The sequence below is a fragment of the Malurus melanocephalus genome, unplaced genomic scaffold, assembly GCF_030028575.1.
Source record: "Malurus melanocephalus ecotype Western Australia unplaced genomic scaffold, MMel_1.1 scaffold_502, whole genome shotgun sequence".
NCBI lineage: Eukaryota > Metazoa > Chordata > Aves > Passeriformes > Maluridae > Malurus > Malurus melanocephalus.
In genome coordinates this window covers 140,992-167,666 of record NW_026623734.1, presented here as the reverse complement: position 1 = coordinate 167,666, position 26,675 = coordinate 140,992, and the positions used below count along the sequence as shown (strand labels likewise).

Below are 26,675 nucleotides of genomic sequence, written 5' to 3'. Positions count from 1 at the left end.
TAGCATAGAGCAAATGCTTATCATAKCTGCAGATGACAAACATGATAAGAGTGGGAGCACCCTCTGCAGGGCAGAACTAGAATTCAGAATTATTTTAGCAAGCTAGAAAATTAATTTGAGGGGAAATGGTTCGCAATAATAAAATGCATATTTTAAAATAATTTTTAAAAATCATATTTTTGCATTTAGGTAGAAACTTTTTTTGTGCAAATCCACCATGAGTGAGACATTTAAGCAGAGATAAACGGAATTAAAGCTGAAAAATTGAACATAAGGCAACAAAAATTTCTAGCAATGGAAAAGGCAACAGACCAGTGTGTGTGAAAAGGCCTGGCAAGGTTTAAGGTGTCTGYTCTCACAGGACAGACCTGGAGCTTAAAGGAGGATGCAGATTATTTAGAGATCCAAAAGGAKTTCAGTAAAGATGATGAAAAAAGGTTGAAGAACTCTGCAACTTTTCAATTTAAAAGAGGTAAATCTAAGAGAAGACGTGGTAGGAACTAACAAATAAATGAAAATTCTTAGCAAGTCGGTAAGATTTTCTCCTTGTCCRCTTTTCCAAATGAATAACAGGGAACAGAACAGATTTAACAAAAGGAAAAGGCCCTTAGAAAGCACCAACAGCACACAGAGTAAACCCCTGGAATCAAACTGGAATCAGTTGTTGGAGTGTTGCAGAGACAGAGTATTTCTACCACCAGGGATTTTAAGGACAAATCAAACATGTGTCAGGGGTACTTAGGTCTAATTGATTCTGCTGTACAGCAGAGATGGACTAAGATGACCTTTTGAGATTACTTTCAGCATTCTTTTTTCTACTGTAAAAAGAAGAATTAAACATAAGCAGGCTAACCTTGGAAGAAATCCAGAGAGAAACAAAAGAGAAGTACACAATTTATTTATTTTTTTTTAAAGCCAGACTGGTTAAACAAATTACTTACTGACAGACCCTGCTTTTATCTATAACARCTTAACCCCAATGTTCAGTCATTACACTGTCTGGCCTGTGCTGCTCTGGCTGTTCTCATCCATTTTATTTGGTGCCACAGACATGAGTGGCTTGGGTTGATTTTGGAAACTCTTAAAATTTGTTYAATGGGGTGAAATGGATGATGTTTTTGAAAGAAAAGCTGTCTTTTCAATGTCAGAGGAATGCATTAACCTTTGTATTTCCATAAGCTAAACCTCATTTTATTCTTCCTGATCTCTCTAGAAACAGTGAAACTCTTTGGAAAATATTAAGAAAACTATGGTAATACTGCGTTGTAATTATTTTTTTCACAGAGCAATGATAAAAGAATTTATTTTTGCAGTGAACTCAAGCCAGCTGTAGGCAAAAGCCTGAACGATCTGATAGTGCTTCATGGTAACATGTTAATAACTTGAAAACAAAAAAAAAATTACTTTTTTAACAATATCTTTCAGTCCACATATTTTCGTTTTTTTTGGCACAACAATCTACCCCATGGTAACTCTTAATTCTGTTGTAAAACTTCTGAAGGGATGGTCAGAGGARACCTTTATTCAAAAAATGAACTTAAATTTTCTGTAGTATTGGTTTGCATAAATGTATTTTGCYTATCATGTAAAAACTAAAATTGCATTTTGCAAATAAGGCACTACCATCTTTGCAGTCATATRAGGCAAATTTATTAAATCTGTGGTTTTCAGTATTGTATAAAAGTCTTGGCTATCAAAATAATTTTTCCTGATATTATTCCTTTTGTTGGTCTGATATTTAAATTTTTCTTAAACCTGTACCTCATAATGTCCAGTTCATCAGCCTTGTAGTATTTTTCCAGTTGGGCAGGGCTTTAATCTTGGGAAGGAATTCTGCTAAACTATCAAGAAAGTTTTTTCACCAGTTATCCTGTCAGAAAGGCAGACTTTGATGGGGTTTTTTTTATGCAAGGATTGGGTACTTGAAAAAGTTCCTTCAGAGCTCCAGGTCTGGTGGCCAATCAACCTGTGGGAAAACAAGAGCAGCAAAACAAGTTTCTTAACATTTTGTGAGAGCTWTTTTAATTTTAAGAAAAAATAAATTGTACTCTCTGTCACTACAGGAATTTCTGGAAAATGAGCAGGAAATACCRAACATGGTGACAGCTCTAACAACAAAAATTCAGCAATGAGGGGAAAAGATCAGAGATACTCACAGAAGGCTACAATTCAAGGACTGGATAGAACTGGAAGGACTGGAGGATACGCTGGTTGTCAAAAAATCCTGGCTGGGAGATCCCTGTAAGATATATTGAACTTGTTTATTTCTCAATTTTTATTTTTTTCCTTCTAAATCCCCCAATATGTTCATTCTTAGAAGCTTTCATGAGGAACTGTAGTGACGGAACAAAGGGGAATGGTTCAGACTGAAAGAGAGGAGATTTAGATTGGATTAAGAGTAGGAAGAAATCCTTCCCTGTGAGGGTGATGAGACCCTGGCACAATTTGCCCAAAGAAGTTGTGGCTGCCCCATCCTTGGAAGTGTCCAAGGCCAGGTTTGACAGGGCTTGGAGCAACCTGGGATAGTGGAAAATGCTCCTACCCATGGCAGGGGATTGGAACTGGATGATTTTTAAGGTCCCTTTCAATCCAAACTATTCTGTGACTGAATCTGTAAAACACAGCAGTACAGCTGAGTTGTATCCAATCCTCCTGCTGCAGATTGAGACCATTTATTGGAAGAACCAGGAATGCTTTAGGGCACAGCCTGGATATAATCATCCTTAAYTTCCACTTGCTGAAGAGCTGTGGTAATAGCAGTGAGGGGGCTGTAAAATAGTGAGCATCACTCATCTTCCCAGAACTGTGTTTGCTTTTCCACAAAGGAGAAATGAAATTAACAGACCCCAACTCCTGCAGYTTGTGGCTGGGTGGTTAGCACTGCAGGACTACATGGTTAATTAATGTTTATGCTCTTTAGAATTTTAATGTGAGCAATTTGTACTGCTGTTTTGTGTGGCTGCCAGTATACATATAATATATATATATATATATAATATATGTATGTATATCATTCTTTTAATGCTACTGAGAGAAGGTGATAAAGACTTTGTTAATTTGTATTTCCCATTCCAGGTTTTGCTGAAGGCTAAAGCACTGGAGTCCAGCAGGAAGGTCAGTGGTTTGGGTGCAAGGCAAGGTCCATGGGGTGCACTGCCTTCCTACAAGCTTTTTTTAAATAGAATCCCTCATTCTGCTTTYAAAATCAACACACGATTTTCCAGACCTAGCAAAAGATGTACTCTTTACCTGGGACTTGTTACTTTTCAAAAACAAGATATAGCACAACATTTAAACCAAATTAATATAATCTACACAGAGAAATACACATGAAAGAGCAAAGTCCTTAGATGTGGATTTTTAACACCCATTTTAATCCCATAGTTTTAGAACTTTTCCCTAGATCAGTGTGTCTGTGAATTAGACATTGTACATAGCAATACAGACACCACTTGATTTCCCTTAAGATAAAGTACTTCCTTAATCCCTAAATAAAAYCTTGCTTCTGCATGCAAGACTGAGTTTGTTTGCACACAATTTTTAGGTGCAGTGAACCTGCCACTTGGCATTTCACATTAAAAAAAGTCACATGAAATAAATCTATCAGGAAGGGCATATCAGATGTAACAAAATCAAACCTTCTCTGGAGGAGAGTGACAGCTCAAGGCACCCTGGCTGAGGTGACACCTTTCAAAGCCCCTGAGCTGCTGGCAGACTCTGCCCTTGGCAGTGTTGGTAGGTGATAGAATGAAAAAACATWTTACTGTCACACTTATATAGAAATATGCACTGTTACAGCCAGTGATCCGTACAGGGATAAGAGTTTAATTCAACCTCTTTAATTCAAACTCCTTGCTCTGTTTTTGGCCCTTCAGCACTGCTCTGCATCTTYTTCTAGACCCTCTACAGCACCAAGTTGTGGTGACCAATAGTAACACAACTACCAAGAAAATAAAATCTTTATCTATTTAATACTCTCCAAGAAGCTCTYCATACATGAAGCACACAGATCATAACCTGTACCTTATAGAGAATTTTACAGTGCATTTCTTCTTGTTTTACCCAACAGGTTCAAACATCATGAAAATCATGTTTTATCKTATGATGGAAGGAAGAAGACAGTTTCTTTGTACCTGGGGATAAAAGCTAGAGTATGTGATGAGAGAATCAAGTTCTCTGATATATTCAAGCTCTTTTTCTTTTTTTTTTTTTATTAAAGTCTATTGAAAACCAGTCTCTATTGTTTTATTCACATATCATGTTAGGAAATGAACATTACACAAGCAAACCATTGTACTAGGATGTGTCACAAGCTTTTTATACAGATTCACAGTGATAAATAGATAAAAAGACATTGCTTTTGATCTATACCAGATATTTAGGAAGAGTACAAAGTGCAGCTTTTTAGTATTATACAGTCTCACCCAGATRTGTTTCACCAGAGGTCTGGCACATAAACAACTTCTTTTCGAAAACAGAAGTTTCCAAAGCACAAAAATTGCTTCATCCAGATCACTGGGACAGAGTTGTTGGCACAGGCTCCTTTTAATGTCCATTCCCACCTTCGGAGAGGATCCGTGAGGGCTCCGTGTACTTTGCTGTCATCAGGTAGAAGAGGGCAGGGGCTGGTACCAAGGCAAGCAAGGGCAGGTCCTGCTCAAGCTTATCCAGTTTGGAAATGGAGATGATTCCATAGGCATGAAGTAACCAGTGGCTGAAGAGGACAACAAGCCTTTTCTTTCTCACCAGCAGATCCTTGAAAAACTTGCAAAATAAACACAATATCCTGTTAGCATTGAGCCTGTTATCCAGCACCTGACATTTAAGAGATGTTAAAACCATCTGAAACCTTCTAGGTTTGAGTCCTTCCAGCACACACAGTTTCCCATCACAGGGAATTCTCACCTGAGCTTCCTCCAGCCAAGATTAGGGATAAAGAGGTTTAAATGTAAAATACACCRCTGAGAAAAGTCAACAAACCAAATGGTCTCTGCTCACTCAAGTCTTTTTTACTCTGAGTTTTAACATAGGAAATGTGTTTACCCACCTCCACTTCAGAAGCAGACATGTACACAGCCAGTGTAACCAATGACAGCACCAGGATGATGTATGGGAAGGCATAATCTAAAGGAAAACATGCAATACATTAGCAAGCAAAAAATRGCATGGCTTATCATTCAGCAGAGTGAGTTTTTTCACAGGTATGGAACAAACTGACCTACTCTAGCCTGCCTCTTAGCATGGCATCACACATGCACAGCACAGCCAAGCACAGCCCTTCAACAGTGCCCTCTGAGGTTTTCAAACTTCTGCTTTTTCTTGGTGGAGTTACTGATCACTTACACCATGAATTGAAAAAGGCAYATAATGAGAAAACTAGTCAGGCTGAGTGGGGATTTTGTGGCACCTCTCCAAATGTGACAAAAATTCTGGAAACTAAACCAAAAATAGCCCACCAAAACCAGCCAAATTTACACTGAAATCCATCTCTAAAATCAGACAAGCTCTGCCTTAGCAAAAAGTACAGTTTCCTCTGAAGTACTTTTCTSTCACACCCCCTCTATTCCTTTCTTGGGAAAGAGACAGTGTCCAGGAGCAGTGGCTGAGGCAAAGCAGTGCTGGTCAGGAGCCTGGTGAGGACAGARTTCCTAATGAGCAATCTTTTCAGGTGAAACTCCTCAAAATAATCTCAAACTAATATCTTTACTCCCAAAGCAAAGAGTGTCCCTTCCCTCTCACCCCTAAGTCCTTCCTTAGTGTGCATTTATAGTGTGTTCAGGAGTGTTTTCAGGACAGAACTCACAGAGRAGGCCTCCTCCCACAGCCTGCAGCACGGTGAGGATGGGGAAGAAGTAGAGTGCTGCATAAATGCTTTTAAATCGATCAGACCTTCCCAAACCACAGGCAATCTTCTTAACCAGGAGAGGACGAAGCAGCATCATTAACACGAGGCAGAAGGCATAATAGATAAATACAATGGTGTACCTGGGGGCAAAAAAAGAAAGATTCCTTAAAATGTACAGTTTTCTTATGGAGATTCAGGTCACAACTATTTGGGTTAGTCAGTGAAGTCTAAAGACTTTATAGGCAAAAGTTGTAAACACAGAATGATGGGCTCATGTTTCCTAGGAGAAACAGTCAAGTTGTTTTCCTTTCTAAGGAAAGGAAAGCAAGAAGACAAAAAGAAGTTTAAAGCTACATAGCTAAATAGCAACAGGATGAGARAACRYAGGCTGCACATGGKGAGGTTCAGGTTGGACATCAGGAAGAATTTTCTCACAGAARGAGTGAYCAGACATTGRAAMAGGTTACCCATGGAGATGGCAGAGTCACCATCCCTGCAGGTATTTAAGGAAAGAYTGTRGCACTCARTTCCATGGTGGTGCATGGCCATAGGACGGACTCGATGATCCCAGAGGTCTTTTCCAATTTAATTGATTGTGTGATTCTGTGTGATAGCCTGGATTACGCCAATTTCTTCAATTACTCAGAAAGTCATTAAGTGTTGTTAGAACCATGTAAAACAGCTCAATGCATGCAAGATTCAGTGCATTGATTGTCACTGATCCCAGCCCTGTCTGAACACTTTTGGCAGCTTTGAGGAGAGGCAAGGACACAAACAGAGCAGTGCAAAGGCAGGGACAGACAGGAGCACAAACACTTGCCACTCACAGGGGGTAGACGGCCTCGTGGGTGCAGTGCACTGTGGTGATGTAGTCAGGGCTGGGGTTGTAGAGCATCGTGTACCAGTCTGAGAGCTTCTTCACCCTGCAGGAGCGGATGTGCAGGGAGCCCACGGGATCACTGACCAGCAGCGTCACCACAGCCGCCACGCTGCACTCCAGCAGGGCTGTCAGGTGCTGCAGCAGCGCGCTGGAACTGCGGGACAACACACAGGGTCACTGCCACTCTGCCAGTGTGAGGAGAAATCCAAACACCCACAGAAAAGAGGGGGCCTGGGCAGGGCAGAACCTTCTGCAGAGTTAAAATCCATTGAGTGTGAAAATGCTTTTACAGTCTCAGGTGATTTAGCGTGTAAAAGAATAGAGCAGTGAGAGTAATACACTGCACACCACAGAATGGGTGACATTGCTGCATGTGATATAAGCAGAACTGCAGCATTTCCAAAGCAGCAAGTCCTTGTCAAAGTTGGTAAATACTCAAACATTCTCAGTCTCCTTTTTTCAGTGCTTACAGAATCATGGAATCACAGAATGGTTTGGGTTAGAAGAGGCTTTAAAGACCAACAAGTTCCAACCCCCTTCCATGGCAGGGCTGACACTCCAGAGTCACTAATTCTTAAAAAATTCTAGACTAACACCTAGTGGCCATAGCAGATATGGATTTAAACCTCTTTTTCACAGASCTTCTTTGATGCAAAGGCCACAGCAGCTGTGCTATCCAGACCAAAACCCAGAATAGATATTCCTGAAAGAAAACTCAAACCCATCCTCTCACTGCACATGTGCAGCCCTGCTGACACTGGCACAGGAGAAGGGAATGACACAACCTGCTGCTCCTGCCTGCTGGGAAACCCAATCCAGCCCAAACTGCCAGATGGGCAGTGTACCACCACATTAAAGAGATACAGACCATGCCCTGAGGGTGGTGACTGGCCAAGATGATCTGCAGGACACTTGCATTTGTAAAGAAATCCTCCTCCAGCTGCTCAAAACTGACATGCTGCTCTATCAGCTCAACCAACAGCCAGAGTGGATGGGGCTCTGAGCAACCTGGTCTGCTGGAAGGTGTCCTTGCCCATGAGAGGGAGTTGGAGCTGGATGGTTTTTAAGGTTCCCCCCAACCCAAACCAGTCTGAGATTCTAACAGTTGCTGACAGTTCCATTCAGCATCTCAGATCCACTCACTCAATTTTAAAAACTTAGGAGACACAAACCTCTTCTTTCCAGAATACCACTCAATAAAGAACCAGTGTAAAACCAGGGGCAGCATGGCCATGAAGCCGAGGTACAGCCAGTCATAGCGGTCTGGAGATCCCATGCATTCCCGGCAGATTTTGTGTTCGTCGGTTCTTTGACCTCTAGGACACACCTACAGAAAGCAGAGGTTGTATTTACAATCCCAGTACCAACAGCAAATCCCTGCAGCTCCTGGAAAAACAGCTTAAAGCAGTATGGGGTAAGACATAGACCAGATTTTTTAAGAGATGAAACAATAACCCCGACAGTTTCTCAATTTACACTCTCTCTCTGGCTCTTCTTTTTTAATATAACCAAGGATGAAGCATAACTAGAAGGCTTCACCCAAGCCTCCATTTTCCTCTCCTGCTGTCACACCACTCCCTTTCATCTCAGCTCACTCACCWGGCTGCAAACAACCACTGTTCCCCAATTTCTCACTTCCCTTTCATCCCACCCTCCCTGGATCCCGCTCTCCCTTAACACTTCAATAAAATCGCTGTGCACAATGATTTCAGCACAGCTCTCCACACCTTCCCGTCCTGTTCCACCTCTTCCTGCCCTTCCACTCAGCTCGGGCTCAGCACCGAGCCTCCAGCAYCTCCTTCGGGAAACGTGTCACGGTGCAGCTCCTGTTTCGGTGGCGGTGCTGCTCCTACGGGACCCAGGGCCATCCATCCCCGGGCCGAGCMTCGCACTCACCCCGCAGTCCCCGTAGGTCTCCACGGAGCCGTTCACCGACAGGACGGTCCTGCCGCAGTACAACCCGAGGCAGGCGGGCTGGATGTCCACAGCTGCGGGGAGAGCGCGGGCCGCGTTACAGGAGAGGCACCAGTCTAAACCCGCTCCAGCCGCAGACAACACCGACACACATCCCCACCCTGTCCCAGCCCCTGCCCCATCGCGGTGCCCCATCCCGGTGCCCTATCCCGGTGCCCCACCCCGGTGCCCCACCCCGGTGCCCCATCCCGGCCCGTCCTACCAGCGCGGAACATCGCGGTAACCCAGCAACAGGCACCCCCGGTACTTCCGCTCCGACACTTCCGCTTCCGCCGCGGGCCCGGCTCCACCCGGGAATGTGGGGACGCGGGGGCGCGCAGGGGGCGGGGCGAGGGGCGGGGCCGGTGGGGGCGCGGCCCTGGGAGGGGCGTGGCCTGTGCTATGGGCGTGGTCACAAGGCGTGGCTTCGACCGGGCCGCGCGAGGGGGCGTGGCCTCATATGGGGAGACGCCCATATGGGCGTGGCCTCCTTGCCTGAGGGGCGCTGCTGGGGGCGTGGTCACAAGGCGTGGCTTCGAAAGGGCGGTGCAGGGGGGCGTGGCCTCGTATCGAGGGAGACGCCCCGTGTGGGCGTGGCCTCGTTGTGAGGGGTGCTGCTGTGGGCGTGGTCACAGGGCGTGGTTTCGAGAGGGCGGTGCAGGGGGGCGTGGCCTCGCATCGGGGAGCCGCCCATGTAGGCGTGGCCTCATTGTGTGAGGGGCGCTGCTGTGGGCGTGGTCTCCCGGGGGCGTGGTCTGTGGCCCCGCGGTCCCCTCCCGGCGGTGCGGGCGCGATGGCGACCGAGGGGCGCGGTGACAGCGGCGGAACGGGACGGTCGCTGCCGCCGCACTCGCCCTCAGGCGCGGTGCTGCACACCGTGGAGATGCACACGGGYGGCGAGCCGCTGCGCATCATCCCGCGGCTGGAGGCGGCGGAGCGGGCGGCGGCGGCGGGGCTGTCGCTGCTGTCGCTGCGGCGGGAGGTGGCGGCCGCGCAGGACCACGTGCGGCGGGCGCTGATGCACGAACCGCGCGGGCACGCCGGCATGTACGGGGCGCTGGTGGTGCGCGGMGGGGCGGCCAAGGAGGGAGCGCACTTGGCGGTGCTGTTCCTGCACTGCGCCGGCTACAGCGCCATGTGCGGCCACGCCGTGATCGCCCTCGGCCGCTTCGCCCTCGATTACGGGCTGGTGCCGGCGCCCACCCGGCCCGAGACMGCCGTCCGCCTGCAGTGCCCCTGCGGGCCCGTCACCGCCTTCGTGCCCTGGGACGGCCACCGCAGCGGCAACCCCGTGCGCTTCCACAGCGTGCCCGCCTTCGCTGCCACCACCGGTGCGAAACACTGGGTTTTTAGGGGGTTGGTGGCCTGGCTGGGGGGCATCTGGAAAATAGCTCTCTAATTCCAATTTCACTCTACTTCAGAGGTAGTCAGGGATGGCATAAGGTGTCACACACTGCTTTCTGACATAGGAGCGCTCAAATTATCATCCCTGTCCGCTGCCCTTGCATGCAGCTGGGATTCTTCACTCTATGCAAGCCCGTGGCTCAGCACAGCCTCACCTCCCTCCCTTTCTCTGCTCAGACTTGGCCATTGAYGTCCCTGGCCATGGAAAGGTGGTGGTTGACATCAGCTACGGTGGCACTTTCTACGCCTTCCTCAGTGCAGAGCAGCTGGGCCTCGATGTGTGCTCTTCAAAGACCAGAGACCTSGTCAGTGCAGCGAGTGCAGTGACAGAAGCGGTGAAGAAACAGGTATGGAGGAGCACTGTGGTACCCCAGCATGCTGGGGTGACTGCACCAGGCTGAGATGCTCAGGATGGCAGGGSAATCACATCCTTCCAGCCCCATGCTGAATTTTAGAGTCCTTACAAGGATGAGAAGGAACCTTYCTGCTGCTCTGTTACCTGAAAAGTAGAGGTGGAAATGCAGCAATGTGGCCCTGTCCCCTGCCTCTGTTCTCACATAAGCTGCACTGTTGCTGCTGTGTGCATTTGTGACCCTCCCTGTGCTCTACACAGGTCAAGCTGCATCACCCTGAGAGTGAAGACCTGGCTTTCCTTTATGGCACCATACTGACAGATGGGAAAGATGCCTTTAGCGAGGAGCCCACCACCAACATCTGTGTGTTTGCAGATGAGCAGGTACAGAAACGGGCTCTTCTCAGGCACATGAGGCACCACCCTTGTCCCTTTGGCCCTTCCTTCATGTGCTGCAGAGAACAGAGACTGTTCTGTTACCTGGTTTGGGCAGTGATTGCTTGTGCTGCTGTCATGTCTCTGGAGAGCTGAGTGTCGATGCACGCATTGTGGTTTTGGTTCTAAATAGCAGAAATACTTCTACRCACCTGTTGATAGGAGATTTCCAGGAGTTCAGGGGCTGAGACAGGATCCCAACATAGTACATATCCCTAAAGTCCTAATCTAGGGAACATCTGTCAGGGATGAACAGAGCAAGAGAGAAATGGGGTGTTAAAATTCTGTTCTTTTTTGCCATCATAAAGTAACCCATAAATGGCAGGGGAAGTGTTGGACTGTCCAGCATTGAGGAATGTGGAGCACTGGGACAGGTCACCTCAGAATCTGGCCAACACTGTGTTTTTGGAGATTTTAAAAACCAGGCTGSCCAGCAGCTCCCTCAGTGTAAGGAGAACCAATCTTGCCTTGAGGTGTGASAATGGGGCAGGTGGCCTCAGCCCCTCTCAGTCCTTTTGCTATGAYGCTGGGAAGATTTCAAGTGCTCCTAAATCACCTCAGTGTTTCTGAGATCATCCATCCCTAATTGTGTCAAAACCAATCACAGTCCAGAAGCACCCCAAATCTGCTTCTTTTTTCCTTCTCATTTGTGATGTGTCTGGATTCTCTGCCTCTGGATTTGAGGGGTTTCTCYCAAGTATATTAATAAAGGTGGCAGAGAGCTGAGGGGAGCAATCTCATTTTGTATTAAATCCCAAAATACTCGAGCTGCTTCATCTCTCCTGCTGTAGGTTGACCGAAGTCCAACAGGYTCGGGGGTGACAGCTCGCATTGCCTTGCAGTACCATAAGGGACTCATCCAGCTGGACCAGACCAGAACCTTCCGGAGCAGCACCACAGGCTCCCTGTTCACTGGGAAGGCAGTGAAGGCAAGTGACTCCTGCTGGAGTTTCCCTTTGTCTCACTGCTGGAAATGTACTCAGTGGGGAAGGAGAAAAGCKTTTCTGTACCTGGGGAAGGGTGCATGGAAGGAGGGAGGTGCCTGCAGGGTCTTGCTCTCCCACAAACATCATACTTCAAGGATTTTAATTAGAGAAACAAATAAGAGATCTTGCAAGACCTTGTGTTTTGTGGCTGCTGCACACTTTGGGATGCACCTGGGCAGGGCAGAGTGCTCAGGGAGGGGTGTCTGCAAAAGTGCCAAGTAGTACTGGAATTCCATAGGCTTGGGAATGTGGGGAACCTGCTGTTGCCTCTGTCCCGATCCTAATCCCTCTGCAGGAAACCAAGTTTGGGAACTACAATGCTGTCATCGTGGAAGTCTCGGGAGAGGCCTTTTACACTGGGACAGCCACCTTCACTGTCGAAGAGGAGGACCCGCTGAAACAYGGCTTCCTCTTCAAGTGACCCGAGCCACAGGTGGTGGCAAAGTCTCGCCGATGGTGGTGCCTTAGGATTCCAGCTTCTCTATTTTTCATGTATCTGTAACCCTGTAATTCTTTAGTGGATAACTCCAGACTCCATAGACAGTTCTAAGCTAACTGTTCTCCCATTTTTAGACAAAACTATTCCTCTCCAGGCCCAAAACTCAAGGACACCTCCYTGTGCCAYGCCCCAAGAGATGGAAACAACAGTGAATTGGGAGGAACAGACTTGAAGTAAATGAMTTCATTACCTGAAGCTGTAATTGGAGGATTAACCCCTGATGTGCAAATGGACAAAACTGATAAAGTGTARAAAACCCCTGAGCCATTGTCCATTTTGGGTATAGCCCCTGRATGGSCTGGGACTGCCCTGAATGTACCTGAAGGCCCTTCCATTAATAGAAGTGCTTTTTAGTCTTAATTTTGTGTAGCCTCTGTTCTAGGTAAGCCTGATAAGGCATCAGTGGTGCTGCACTTTTCTGCTCATGAATTTCTGTTCTGCTTCTCCACACAGTTTGTTGCAACAGGAACAGCTTTGGGTGGTGTAACAGCATTTGTCACATTTCAAGATAAYATGCTTGTTGCCCTGTTGTGATTAACATATACAGGCTGCTCTGAGAAGCCATAATATTTCTCTTTTTTCTTCCCAATAATCCACTGAAAATGGAGCTGATCTTGGAGAGCTGCCTTCAAATTTATGTGCCTTCTCTATGTCTGCAAATTATGAATTTCAAAGCCAGATTCCTATTAAATGCCGGCTGAAAACACTGCCRTTTTCCTTGTTTTCACTCCTGGAGCTCATTTCCAGGATTCTGCTGAGTGTGTCACAACTGTTGGAATGAATTGCCAGCTCTGCCTTGTCTCCTGCTCAGCCAGCTGTGCTGCTCTGTCTCATTCCTCAGCTTCGCAGCTCTTACAGTCCAGACAATCTCTTCCTCACTCATTTCACCCCACCAGGGCCCTCCTGCAGCCCAGGGCTGGATGCAGGTATTTAATCAGAACTTTCCTACTGTCCCTGCTGAGTGTCCRTGCTGTGCTGCTTCCTTAAGCCTTCCTCGTTTATCTTGGACCACTGGCTGCACACACCCCGTGGTTAACTTTCAACAGGAGCAGCTGTGTTTGAACATCTGAGCCATTATGACCTTTGACTGCTAATTATTTACTGATTTTGTCTGAGTCCAGGGGCAGCTTGTGCAGCTAAGTCAGTGCTTGCTTTGCCAGAGTGCCTCCAGGGAAAAACCAAGTGTTTTCAGTGGCAGGAGCAGAGCTTCTTGTGGCCTGTCACTTCCACTCTGTCTGAACAGTGCTTATTTATTGAAGACACTCATGGGARTAACTGGCTGCACTTGTTAAAATGAGACATGAAAATGAGAATGATCATCTCCCAGTAGCTCATGCAGCAGAAGGGAGAAAGTCATACTGGTGACCTTATCTAAGACTTCCACAGAAAAGCCTGGGAGGAATTTCTTCTGTCAGTGTGAAAATAACTTTGGAATAGGAGGAAAAAATCCCGATTTGTACAACAGCTGTGCTGCCAATAGASCGTTTTTAGGATGGTATCTGGGGCTCTTGCTCCCAGCTTTCCTGTAACCCCCTTGTAAGTCCTACACAGCCTCTAGTCTACAGGAACAAGAAGTGACACACATCCTCTGTGCAGGAGCAAACTCCTCCATGTGCTTTCAGCCTCTGGTATCTCCTGATCAGCCCTCCAGCCTGGCTCCTGGGGAAGAGCTGGGACAGTAAATCATGAAGCCTAGCACAGGATGTTTGGAGGTTCTTCAGCCATTAATTGGGGTGCATCCTTCATTAGTTATTCCCTACATTTGTCCCAAAGAAACTTTCCAGGCAGGGGCAGGCAGCTACAACATGGATGAGAGTGGGTGGAAAGGGTTCTGCTGCCCCTGTTGGGATCCCTGGCCTGATCCCTCAACCCTATAGCTGGTGATCCCTCTAGCCCAAATCTGGGGAGCCGGGTGGGTGGTCCCAGCCTCCACCAGAGTGTCTGGGGTAGCTGATCCTTCGTGCGGGGTTGTGCGGGGAGAGAAGCTGGCAGGGGCTGCGAGGGGAGCGCGTCTGCGGGGACCCATCGCCGACTCTGGGGTGGGGATGATGCCGGTGTGGGGTGCAATCCCCCGGCCCCGCTGCTCGGCTCTGGGGGCTCCGCTCCGCCGCCCCCRGGTCCAGCCGGGCCGGTTCCCCGGGCAACGGCGGCCGAGCGACGTCAGCGGCCGGAGCGGCGGGGCCGGGAGGGAGCGGCGGGGCCTCTGCAGCCGCGGCGGGGCCGGGACATGAGGCTGCGCATGGAGCCGGCGGCGGCCGTGCCGGGAAACCTCTCCCGCGGCGGCGGCAACGAGAGCGGCGGAACGGCGGCGGCGGCGGCGGGGTCGGGGTGGTCGGCGGCGGCGCTGGCCTCGCAAGCGGCCGCGCTGCTGCTCATCTTCGCCCTGTCGGCGCTGGGCAACGGGGCGGTGGTGCTGGTGATCGCCCGGCACCGGCAGCTCCGCACGGTCACCAACGCCTTCGTGCTGTCGCTGTCGCTGTCGGAGCTGCTGGGCGCTCTGCTCTGCCTGCCGCTGGCCTTCCTCAGCCTGCTCAGCCGCCCGCCCGGCGCTTGGCTCTTCGGGCAGCGCCTGTGCCTGGCCAGCGCCGCCCTGCACGCCGGGCTGGGCATCGCCGCCACGCTCACCATGGCCCTGCTCTCCTTCGACCGCTACTGTGCCATCGTCCGCCAGCCCCGGCACAAGATGGGCCGGCGCCGCGCCGCGCAGCTGCTGGCCGCGGTCTGGCTCGCCGCGCTGGCGCTGGCCGGGCCCTGGTACGGGCTGGCGGGCGAGGGGCGCCGCGAAGCCCGGCCCGGCGCTTACCGCTGCGTCTACGTGCTGCCCTGGGGCTCCTCGCGGCTCGGGCCGCCCTACGGCGCCGCCCTSATCGTGCTCTGCTACCTGCTGCCCTTCGCCGTCATGTGCTTCTGCCACTTCAACATCTGCCGGGCGGTGCGGCTGGCCGAGAGCCGCGTCAGGCCGCTCACCACCTACGGGCACCTGCTGCGGGCTTACGGCGAGATGCGCACGGCCACCACCGTCCTCATCATGATCGTGTCCATCATCTGCTGCTGGGGGCCCTACTGCATCCTGGGGTTAGCCGCCGCCGCCGGCAGCYTGCCCTTCTCGCCCACCATGGACGCGGTGGCCAGCGGGATGGCCTGGGCCAACGGCGCCATCAACCCCCTCATCTACGCCGCCCGCAACCCCAACATCTCGGTGCTGCTGCGGGGCAGCCGGGAGGGCGGCTACAGGACTAGGAACAACATGGTCGCYTACCTGTCGGTGCCGGGCCGCCAGCTCGAGCCCCGGAGCCGGGAGCGGGTCCGGGAGCGCTACATCAACCGGCAGAGCGGGCCCCCGGGCAGCGCCCTGTCCTCCTCCAGCCCGGCCAGCGGGGGAGAGGTGGCCATGTGGGCCTGCAAGACTCCCGCTGTGCTCTTCTGTCGGGATGGGCAGCCGGACACTATCTCTGAGGCCACCTTGAAGGCCAAAGGAGGTGCCATCGACACCAGCCTGTGAAGGGATGGAGGGCTGGGATGGAGGCATTTGTCTCCTTGAAAAAAGTCCTGGTGCTTGGAGCGCTTTGCAGCCAGACTACCAGGAAACTGGAGAGATGGGACTGTGTTTCTTCTCCACTGTGCGAGCTCTGGTTTGGTGCAGTCTGTKAGCAGCAAGAGATCCACAAGGAAAGGGTGTCCCCCTTCCTTTTTGGCAGGTCTGATGTGCTGGGTGACAGCCACCAAGCCCAGCCAACAAAAGAGCCAGGCTGCAAGAACGGGACAGTGTTCGCACCAGTCCTGCAGAAAGTACCACAGTGAACCTCAGAGGCTGACACACTGATGCAGCCCAAACCGACTGACTGACTGTGTAAGCTGTTTGTTAAGTGCCAAAAAATCAAGTGAAAACTGAGCACTGGCAGCTGGAAGCCACTGAAAACACCACACTGTGAAAACCTCATCATGGCAGGAAAATGTTGCTTKTGTCCATTGTATGTGGAAGTGCCAATAGTCATAAAGTAACAGTCTGTAGGCCAGGCTGAAAAAGTGATCTATTTCTATTATTTTTAAAATTTAAACTCTGAAGCAGAACAAAAAAAGTAATTGTGAAAGGGAAGATGTACGATAGAGGGAGGGGAGGGGAGGAAAGGAAGGTGATACCTCACTTGTCAGAATTTYAGCAGCCTTTTCTCTTTTTTTGTAGGTACTGTCAAAATACTATGAATATGAGAAACATGATTTCCTCAGACAGACTGAGGTAAAGGGTGTGGGTGTAAACTGTGGTGTGCACAAGATGTGTTTTCTTTTTGAGCCCATCCGAAGTGTCTCACATCTCCAAAGGTTTTACTRTAATTAGAAGAGCTGTGTGAGAGAAATGTCTGAAAGGAGAGATAAAGCAATACCACGTGCTCCCTGTGTGCTCTGCAGCATGKGAAAATGTGTATATGCACAGAACAAATATTGTTGTATTGATGGCAGCAATCCCTTGGAGTACAATATTTAAAAACCAGCTCTGTTTGCTGTTAAAAAAAAAAAGGAAAATAACACCATGGAAGTGCAATTGCACAGCATAAATTCATATGAATTTATCAGTGTGATCTCTTTGTTCAAGGGCCCAAAGCCTTAAATTAGTATTTTGAATCGGAAACTAGGATTTGGCCTTCGTTTGTCTTTGCCAGAGTTAAGTGTGAGACAGTGTTTTTCCTTGTACAGGCTTTAAAAACACAACGTTTCAGTTTTACTGGATTTTTCAGCTATTTGTGACGTGAGAGAACACAATGTCATTATTTTGTAMGTGAGGAAATAAATAAATCATCTTTTATGCAGGAAATGAAAGTGTCTCAGCCTGGCATCATTCTCAGGCCCAGCCTTGGGAAAGGGAACTCCTATAAAAAATTGCCAGATGAATGATAGCAGAGACATCTAATGGTTTGTGAAATTTTAATGCAGCTGGTTTCCATGCCGTAAGCATTACTGTAACTTTCCTCTGTGATGCTCCTGAAGCCCCACAAGGAAAAGATTTGACCCTTGACTACTCAGCACTGCTAATTTGCCCTGCAGCTACTGGATTTTGCAAGTCGAGCAGTGTCTTCTCGCTGTCTCAGAAAGAAGCTGTGCAGAAAGCCCACGGGTTTTCACAGGAGCTGTTTGACAGCGAGTGAACACTGGTGGATTGTTGGAAGGGCAGGACAGGAATTTCTGGCACCCCTTGCCCTTCCACAGTGATGCGTGGCTGAGTGTAAATGGAGAGGGGAGGTTGTGARTGATGGGATTGGATTTAGCTCTCACCGAGTTAGCTGAAAGGATAACAAAGATAATTGACCAAGCAGAGAATGTGGCTGAAAGCCCGTGGAAAGGGTGATCCTACTCCCTTCGGTACTTGATTCTGCCCACCTTCCCTGTCCCTTCTGTCCCCACCACCCAGGCACTAAACAACCACAGATTCCTTTTTTTTTCATGCTGGTTTCCTTTTCCACTGATTCGATGTCCTAAGCAGTTATCACAAGCCAGGGAATTGCCTCTGTGACAGTTAATTCTAAAAGGGCAGGATTTGGGGATGTCAGGACTGCACGAGGAGTGGAACTAACACAGCTTTGTAGGAAAGYGGTAGCAAAGCTGCTGTAACACACATTTGAACATATTATTAACAAGCTCAGGCTGGTGCACATTAGYCTTGCATGTGAGAATCTGAATGAAGGCAGCTGCTGTGGTCTCAGAGGCATCACAAATTGGCACATTTCTGTGAAATGCTAACTTGGGCTGTATAGCAAGGGGAGATTCTTGACCTGATCCTTTCTGACATGGACCTGCTGCAGCTCCGGTAGAGAGACAGCTTGTGTTTTAAAGCTGTGCCTGGCCTGTATGCCTCAGAATCACACAATCATATAATCATAAAATCATTTCAGCTGAAAAAGGCCTCTTAGGTCATGGAGTCCAACCATTCCCCCAGCACTGCCAAGTCCACCACTARCCCATGTCCCAAAGTGCCACATCTACATGTCTTTTAAATGCCTCCGGTGATTGTGACTCTACCATCTTCCTGGGCAGCCTGTTCCAGTGTTTGACAACATTTTCTGGGAAGAATTTTTCCCTWATATCCAATTTAAACCTCTTCTGATGTAATTTAAGGCGTTTCCATCTGTTACTTGTTACCTGGGAGAAGAGACCTCCCTTGGAACGAGCCTGGACAAGGCAAACTGCAATCTTATTTGCACAGGGTTATTGGGGCACATGTTAGCACCCCAAAAATCACATAGATTATTTTGTGCAGAATATTCAGCATAAGAGAAAGAACAATTCAAATTATTTGAAGGCCAGTTCAGAGATACCAGGCACAACCTTAGTCAAATGCAAATTAAAAATGAGTCCTTGGGCTCTTTAGTCTCTTGTTGACTTTCCAGCACACTTACCCTCAGTTTAAGAGTAACTTACTATTTGGCAGTGATACACATGCCACTGATTGAATTAATGCATTATATCTTAGAAGGAAAACATTAAGTCTTGATGAACGACAAGCATTTCAGAATGTACTGCTCCAACTGAACGCAGGTAGTTTTCCTGCTGATTTAATCATCAGATTCATTCAAGTAGTTATTTTCCACTCCCTTCMTAATCTCTGGATGAAGCCTCCATTCGAAGCAAATGTTTTGTGCATAACTTACAAACTGTGAACAATTAGCAGCCCAATTAGCAGTATTTATAAGTGACAGCCTGATGGGTTGTAAAAGCTGCCATCAGTCACCAGAACGGGGACAGCCCGGGAGTACAAAATCCCCCAACGCCGCTTCTCTTTCAGCGCTGGTGTTGGTTCCTGCATCCAGCAGATGCCAGCAGAGACCTAAGCAGCCAGCACAGCTGTCCCCGCAGTGATCCTAAGAAAAAACCCTTTCTGGTAATAAGATCAACCACTCTGCCTTCAGGACTGACCAAATACAGCGCTCAGGGTACGGGGTGTGACCGATGCCGTGCAAGCCCTAAGAGAACCTCACCAAAACCTCGTTGGAAAGRTTTGTTGGATTCAACACAGGCTGTTCTGTGGGAGGTTTGTTGTAAAGGCTGAAATGAATAATTTGGAAAGCATATCAGAAAAATGGCATTTTGTGCACGCAGGCCAGAGCTGCAAACCTGGAGCCCTGGTGGGATCAGTCCTGGTGCTGGCAGGGTGCTTAGTTCAGCAGCTGCCCCTTCACTCTCTGGGTGCTTTTGTGTTTTCACATGGTGACTCTGATTATTAATAATAAATGGGTGCACATCTACATCTGCTTGCAGAGCATTACTGAGCCAGAAAGTGGTAACAGAGTGCTAGAAGGGAAAGGTCTCAAATCCTGCAGGAGAATAGGATCCAGGCTTGGGGACCCCATGCCCAACTGTGCTGTGCTGCTTTGCTGCTGCAAGCCTTGGGCTTGCCACGACCAGTGGGGTGAGTCCCAGTGGCTTTTCTGGGGCTGGAGGTGGGAGGACAAGGCCAGCCCTCCTCCTGTACCATGGCCAGCCCTCCTGCTGTTCCCATTTGCAGAGGAGTGACAGGTTTTCAATGCCATGCTGCATTGCTTGAGTTCTAAAACATCCATGCTCACCACAGCCAAAGGGCTTGGGTGACAGCTCTGCATTTCTAGGTATTTTTTCCTAAGAAATCACCACTGCAAGATGCAGGAGGAAAAGTGACGTGGAGAGAGACAGCCTGTAAATCCCTCTCAGTGGCATGAAATGGATGAGTCACTGGGGAAATCAAAGTGGAAGTAGCAGAAACCCCAGGGCACAGCATCAGGGCCTGCACTAATGTGTCTGGGGAGTGATGGATGATCTCAGCCAAAACCCGGGAGGCTGTGGCTGAAGGAAATTTGATAAAGGGGGGCTGTTTGTACTGGTGGCACAGCACAGCCCTGTGCCCACAGGCCCCTGGGGTGATCACAAGAGATGAGTAGGAYCCAGCTGTGATTCAGCAGAGGAAGCAAATTCACCCTGAGAGGAACTGCTTGTTATTTGTGTTATTTCTTGCCTTGCTGGAGGGAGCTGCTCCAGGTTCAGTTGGTTTCACAAAGGAAAGCACTGCCAGAAGCCCACAGAATTGATTGGGGAGCCATTTCCAAGTACTCAGGATCCTTAACTTTGTACATCCATATTCTTGCCTTTATAAACTATTTTTAATCTCGTCTCTTGCATAGCCAGCTCAGAAGCTAATAAACTAAGGGAACATCTAAAGGAATTCATGAAGGGAACAAAGTTTTTTTTAAAGCTTTGCTCAGACCAGAGGATTATGGCTTTCCTCAGGGGCCTTTTGTTGTGTGCCTTTAAGAGTTAAAGGTGTTTGCAAATCACAATGCTCCACACATTGTCTGCTTTTCCTTCAGATGTGGGGACACCTCTTCTCCTTCCCACCACAAGGAGAAGCAGAAAAGTTGCAGCAGTGATGGCTTTGGGGAAATCACTTAGGAAAATGATATTCCTCAGTTCCTGGAGATTGGGAGTGGAAATTGTGTTGATCAGCCTTCTGCACCTGTAGGAACATCCATGGAATATCTCCACCTGTTTCTGCCAGCAATCCTAATGCAGAGGCTTAAATACTGTGGGTCATGCTCAGAGGTGTGGCCAGAGGGATTCACAGAGTTGAGCACACTCAGAGCACATTAAAATTACCCCCAGGTTGGGGCTGCACATGGACACTGGGCTGGCTCCTGTGGGAGATTATGGATAACATCAGACTAGCCCAGCCCACCCCATTCCACCAGGGAGCAGCTGGGAGGATTCTGGTGCTTCAAAACCCCTCTGGATGGGTCCTACAAATTAACATCCCCCTCCTGGGCTCATCTACCTCAGAGTAGATGCTGACAAAACCAGCAAGATAAATTTCTCTTAAATTCATCTCGCCCTCCCAGCAATTCCCTCRCGACCCCGTAAATGTAATTTGCTTACCTGATTTAACAACATACTCTGAACTAATCTCAGCATCAGGGATAAAACATGCTCTGAGTAACCAGGTCACTTATTTTTTTCCAGTGGAATCTAATGTGGTGCAGCACTTGTGCCTGATATGTGCCTGTGGCTTCTGTGCTCAGTCTGGTGCATTTTACAGAACATTTGGTAATATACCATCCCTGAGGTCATGTCAAGTTCTGAACGCAGCATTTGAATTGTGGAGCCTTTACAGAAAATGTAACTCAAATGGTAATAGCCTCCTGCTATTAAATTGGAAAGATTTGCCATAGAAACTAGGTCTTGCCTGAGTGCTTCTCACAGATTTCATAGTAAAAAGGGTTTTAGGCAATGATTAGAAGCTGGGCAAAGTACAAAACTGGGGCTTCCTTATTTTCCTTGAGCCCAGGGCATGATCTGCACAGAGCTTGGCAATGCAGAGCTGTGTCAAGGTACACAGGCAGAAATTCAGGCAGATGGAAAAGCTGCTGGTACCCCAAAGCCCAGGTGAAGCCAGGGGCACTGCCCCAGCCCAGCTGACAGCAGGGTCCTGGCAGGCCAAAGGGRTGGCTTAGGCAGCAGGAACAAAGCTGAGTCCTCCAGACTGGCTGGGGTGGTGCCCAGGATAATCCTGATTTAGGGCAGCTCTGCTTGCTGTTCCTAAATACAGTGTTTGTGTGTGTCCTGCCCCTCCTGCAGAGCCACCTCTGAACTGAGAACACGTGAGCAAGTATGGGCCAGCAAAGAAAATAATGRAAAAATGGCAATTTCAATGATTTGCCTTCACAGAGGTGGCCTGAGAACTGGGAAACTCCAGCTTAATTTCAATTTCATTGAGGTGTGACAATAAAGTGCATGAAAAAAGGGGAGAAAGCTGGGTAGGAACAGGCTCCCAACACAGACCCTGGCACTGGGGCAGGCCCTGGGGTTATGGTAGAGGAATGGGACACTCTGTGATAATTTCAAAAGCCATGGAAATAAGTTGAGATGACCCAAGACACTGTTGTGAGTTCGTTTATCTTRCACACACGTGCATTTTCGGTGCCTGCACGTGTGCACACAGTGCATCAAGCTGAAAGTCAGGCATAGCCTGAAGTCACAGAGATGCCACAGACTGTGACCTTTGTCTGTTTGACTGGGATTACAATGAAGAGAATTAAAATCAGCCTTCCTCAGATATGCTGGGGGAAACACACAAAGAAAATTTAGCATGAGAACTTCTCAGACAACAGCAGAGGTCACAGAGGAAAACAAGAAGCGGAATCTGTTTTATGCTTGACAGCTCTAAAATGCTGAAGATGGAAAGTACCAGCAGATGGCACTTTCCTCAGCCTTTGCTGAGGCTCTGGTGGGGTGGCATTTTCTCCCTGGCTTACCTGAACACTGTCATCAAGCCTGGTTTAAGGCTAAAAATGATACAAAATGCTCAGAGGTTTCAGATCAGAGCATTTCTAGTTCAGAGAACTCTCCTTTTCACATGCATCCATTGWAGAACCCTGAGCAATGCCAGGGAGAGAGCTCATAGGAGAGATGCCTGCAGGATTTTCTGCAGGAGATGGGATGGAGATGGGGGCTCATCACCTCCCTGCTGCATCCATCACCTTTGTGTCAGCTTGGCCTCTCCTGTCTCCCGCAGAAGCAAAGCTCAAAGAATGTGTTCACCAAGAGGACAGCTTTTGTGGGGGTTGAGAAACAGAATCACAGAATTGTCTGGAATTGCAGAACCGTTTAGGTTGGAAAAGATCTCTAAAACCATTGAGTCCAACATTCCCCCAGCACTGCCAAGCCCACCACTAAACYGTGTCTCCAAATGCCCCATCCACATGGCTTTTAGATACCTCCAGGGATGGTGACTCCACCACCTCCTTGGGCAGCCTGTGCCAGTGCCTGACCACTCTTTCTGTCAAGAATTTTTCCTTAATATCCAATTTACACTTCCTTTGGTGCAACTTGAGGAATTTTCATCTGGCCCTGCTGTTGTCATCTGGAGAAGAAACCAACATCCACCTGGTTACAACCTCCCTTCAGGGAGTTTTAGAGAGCAAGGTCCCCCCAGAGCCTCCTTTACTCCAGGCTGAGCCCCTCCAGCTCCTCATCAGACTTGTGCCTGTTCCTGTGGCACTCAGCCCTGCACAGGGACTGCAGATTTGATTGGGCTGTGTGAGATAGTGATGATGGCAAAGTGCAGTTTTACCCCAGATCATCTGCTTGAGCTGGCAGTGGGGTGCTGGAAGTGGGGACAGAGCCAGGTCCAGCTGCAGCACTGGTAGGAGCAGAGCTGGCAACGTCCCTGCTTTGCTTCCCTTTTCCGAGGGTCTACAGCAGGGATATCAAAATCTGACAGATCCATTGGGCCCACTGTCCCCTTTCTTGGGACTAAACAAACAGTCCAGGAGTCCAGCCAGCTCCTGCCAGTGGCACAGAGTGGCAGTGGGATGGGATCCGGGTGTGYCTGCAGTGCTGTGCCCACACCAGGCCAGCGCCCCAAAACCTTGACTCATCTTTTCCAAGCCAGGCACGGTGCCAGGAATAACAGGCTGAGTTCGGGAGGTGACACCTGGCACTCCTGGCTCCTCTGGGACTCCCAGTTGCTCCAGAACAGGGAAAGCTGCCGGGCTGGAGAGGAACACAGCCGGGGCTGGCTCAGCAGGTTTGGTGCCACCAACCCGGGTGGCCCCATGGGACAATTCCTCCGGGAGCACCGTGCCCTGGAGCTTCCCTGGCACCAGCGGGTTTGGGCAGGTTTGGATCATCCAGTGCTGGGTCATGGCTGTACCTGGAGGGAACAGCCAGGATTTGGGGCACAGGAGCCTTTTTCCAGGTGAAAACCCAGCCAGCCAGTCCAGCAGAGTGTCCACCCCAGTCCCCTTTCCTCCAGGGGGGACAAACATTTTATCTGAAATTTAAATTCTTAAGTCACAGATGCTGCTAATCCAGCCACGTGGAAGAGTTTGAAGGCTAGGAATCTTGCAAGTTACTAGTTTTTCTTTTCCCTCAAGTATCTTGGTTGAATAAAAAGCTCCACCCTGACCTTGCTCTGCCACCCTGTCCCCATCCTGGGGACCATCCTGTGTCACACAATGGTGCAGCCCAGGAAACTGCAATCTGCCATAAATTAAAACTTCAGGTCCTCTTCAAGTTGTGGGGTTTGGCCAGCTTGTTCACATCTATTTATGGACAAACCCGGATCAGCCCCATGCTGGGGATTTACGATGGGAAGAGCAGCTGAAGCCATTCCYGTTTTCCTTGGGTGCTGTCACCACCCGGCCCTGGGCTGCTTTCCCATGGCATCACCAGCCCACAGGGGTGGTGATGGGAGCTGTGCTCCCTGCCAGCCCCAATCCAARGGGGGAAGTGTATGGCTCAGAGCACAATGCAGATGTTCCCACTGGACAAGCAGTGGGGTCTGGGAGTGTTGGGTGATGCAAAAACACCCAGGAGTGTTGGAAAAAAAAAATAACACCGAGCTGGATGGGAAGTTGTCTGGGAAAGGCAAAGGAGAGCAGGAATAGGCCAGGAGGATTTTGGGATACTGCCAAGGAAATATCACAAGATAGGCTTGCTAGAGGCACAATGGCCAGCCCAGCCAGCATTACTCCTGAAAAAAGAGATGTGATCTAATCCCAGGATGCAAAACTGGGATCCTGCCTCAATGCAGGATCCTGGAAAAACCCCCGTGGGCTTTTGGAAAAGTTCCCACCACGATGGTAACAGACAGCAGCAACAACAAAACGTGGAGAAACGAACACCTCACCAACTGGGAGGCTTTTCAGAACCCACATGTGGGTGACTGTGAGGATGCTGCAACCCTGGAGGATGGAAAAACCCTGACCTCATAAAACCCAGCACCCAGGGAGAGGGTGAAGGGGTCATCAGTCAACCCCAGAAATGCCTACAAACACACCCAAAAAAAGAACAACCCTCGAGAGCCTCTTTTTTAACACCTGCCTCAATTCCTAAATAACCCGTTTTTCCCCCTAAAAAATAACTCACACCTCTGCCATGTACACTCACCGAAATCGTTTTGCTTTATTGCATATTGCCATCTTAGAAAATGTACAGTCTCATAACATTACACAGCATTTCCCACTAGCTAGAACAACTAACATCCTTGCACCTAACAGACTACCTTAGCCACTACGAAGCTAATAAGGTCCAAGACATAAACTTTCGTTTACAAATTATTATGGATTTTTTTGTTTTGTTTTTGGCATTATTAAAAAAAAAATCATCTTTAAAATACACACCCAAGAGAAAAGAATGGCTACTTACACCAGCACCAATCTAAAAGTAGTTTTCGACAATGGCACATGGAATTACCTGCACACAGCCTTTGTATTTATTTATAGAGATATAATATTTTTTTCTTTTTTCTATTTTTTTTTTTGAAAGAAAACAAAGAAATGGCAAAGTCAGCCTGGTAATCAGGCTGTTGTAAAACAATTWAAAAAAAAAAAMCAACCCAAGAGGTTTGGAAGGGCAAGAGGAAATCTGTCAGGAAAGGTCCTGATGTGGCACTGGGGTTGCAGAGGCAGGAGCCGGGGTGGGTGTGGGCACCCAGGGGCCCCGGGAGGAGATCACCCTTTCTGACCCCCACCACCTGTCCAATTAAACACGTGTGACCAACCATTCCTTAAACCTTCAGAAGCCAAACTTTTTTTTTTTTAACCTTTTTTTGTTCCTTCTTATTTTTACATATTTTCAATTCCCCCCATAGTCCGTTCCCTCAATTGTATCAGCCCCATTTTTTTCAGCCATAAATAAAAAATATAAATAGAGGCACTTTAGTTAAGGAATAGTATTATCATTACCTTTTGTCTTTATTTCCCCCTCCTTCTTAAAGCAAAGTGCTTAACTCCACCTTTGAACATAATCTGCAGGTTTTGMAGCTGCTTGGGTACGAGGTGCTGGACTTTATTTTTGCGCTTACCTGCTTTATTTATTACTGCTTTAAATGCTACTCAGAAAGTCTTTTTTTTGTCCTTTTTCTTTTCTTTTTTTTTTAAATCTACAGTGCGTTAAACATTGCAATGAAGAAAAGAACAAAATGGTAAAACCACAGCTCTTGACAACTCTGCTTCGAGAGAGATTTCACAGCTTTCACTCAGCACGCAGACCCCATGGCCTTCAGGTGCTTAGAATCTTTTTTTTTTTATACAAATTAGTTTAAACAGCACTTTTGCTATACAGTACATATAGTTAACTGACATCCCATACCCCACCAGTAATACCGATTATCTGACAAAAAAAAAAAAAAGAACAACCAACCTTATTTCAAATAGTGTTAATATCTAGTGCAACAGGGACAAACTCATCTCTCCACAGGAAAAAGAACGAACAAACAAACAAAAAAAAAAGATCACAAAAGTATTGGTGGTATAAAAAGGATTTGTTTTGCTTTCTTAAAAAACACACCACAAATAAATAAG

General features: G+C 48.2%; 3 protein-coding genes across 3 annotated transcripts; 2 read left to right on the top strand and 1 right to left on the bottom strand.

The window, feature by feature from the left end:
* Positions 1–1,479: 1,479 nt before the first annotated feature.
* JKAMP (JNK1/MAPK8 associated membrane protein) lies at positions 1,480–8,965 on the bottom strand. The gene is made up of 9 exons (XM_057381255.1): positions 8,902–8,965; positions 8,622–8,713; positions 7,898–8,052; positions 6,673–6,879; positions 5,804–5,985; positions 5,048–5,124; positions 4,563–4,764; positions 2,157–2,239; positions 1,480–1,966 (listed from the first exon to the last, which is right to left on the bottom strand). The coding sequence occupies exons 1-8, from the start codon at positions 8,912–8,914 to the stop codon at positions 2,163–2,165; spliced, it is 1,005 nt and encodes a 334-aa protein (XP_057237238.1). The 5' UTR covers positions 8,915–8,965; the 3' UTR covers positions 1,480–1,966; positions 2,157–2,162.
* A 456-nt stretch (positions 8,966–9,421) lies between these two features.
* L3HYPDH (trans-L-3-hydroxyproline dehydratase) lies at positions 9,422–12,470 on the top strand. Its single transcript, XM_057381258.1, has 5 exons — positions 9,422–10,009; positions 10,260–10,429; positions 10,696–10,818; positions 11,661–11,798; positions 12,151–12,470. The coding sequence occupies exons 1-5, from the start codon at positions 9,472–9,474 to the stop codon at positions 12,274–12,276; spliced, it is 1,095 nt and encodes a 364-aa protein (XP_057237241.1). The 5' UTR covers positions 9,422–9,471; the 3' UTR covers positions 12,277–12,470.
* Positions 12,471–14,494: 2,024 nt separating this feature from the next.
* Positions 14,495–17,155, top strand: GPR135 (G protein-coupled receptor 135). Its single transcript, XM_057381250.1, has one exon. The coding sequence runs from the start codon at positions 14,582–14,584 to the stop codon at positions 15,854–15,856; it is 1,275 nt and encodes a 424-aa protein (XP_057237233.1). The 5' UTR covers positions 14,495–14,581; the 3' UTR covers positions 15,857–17,155.
* Positions 17,156–26,675: the final 9,520 nt, after the last annotated feature.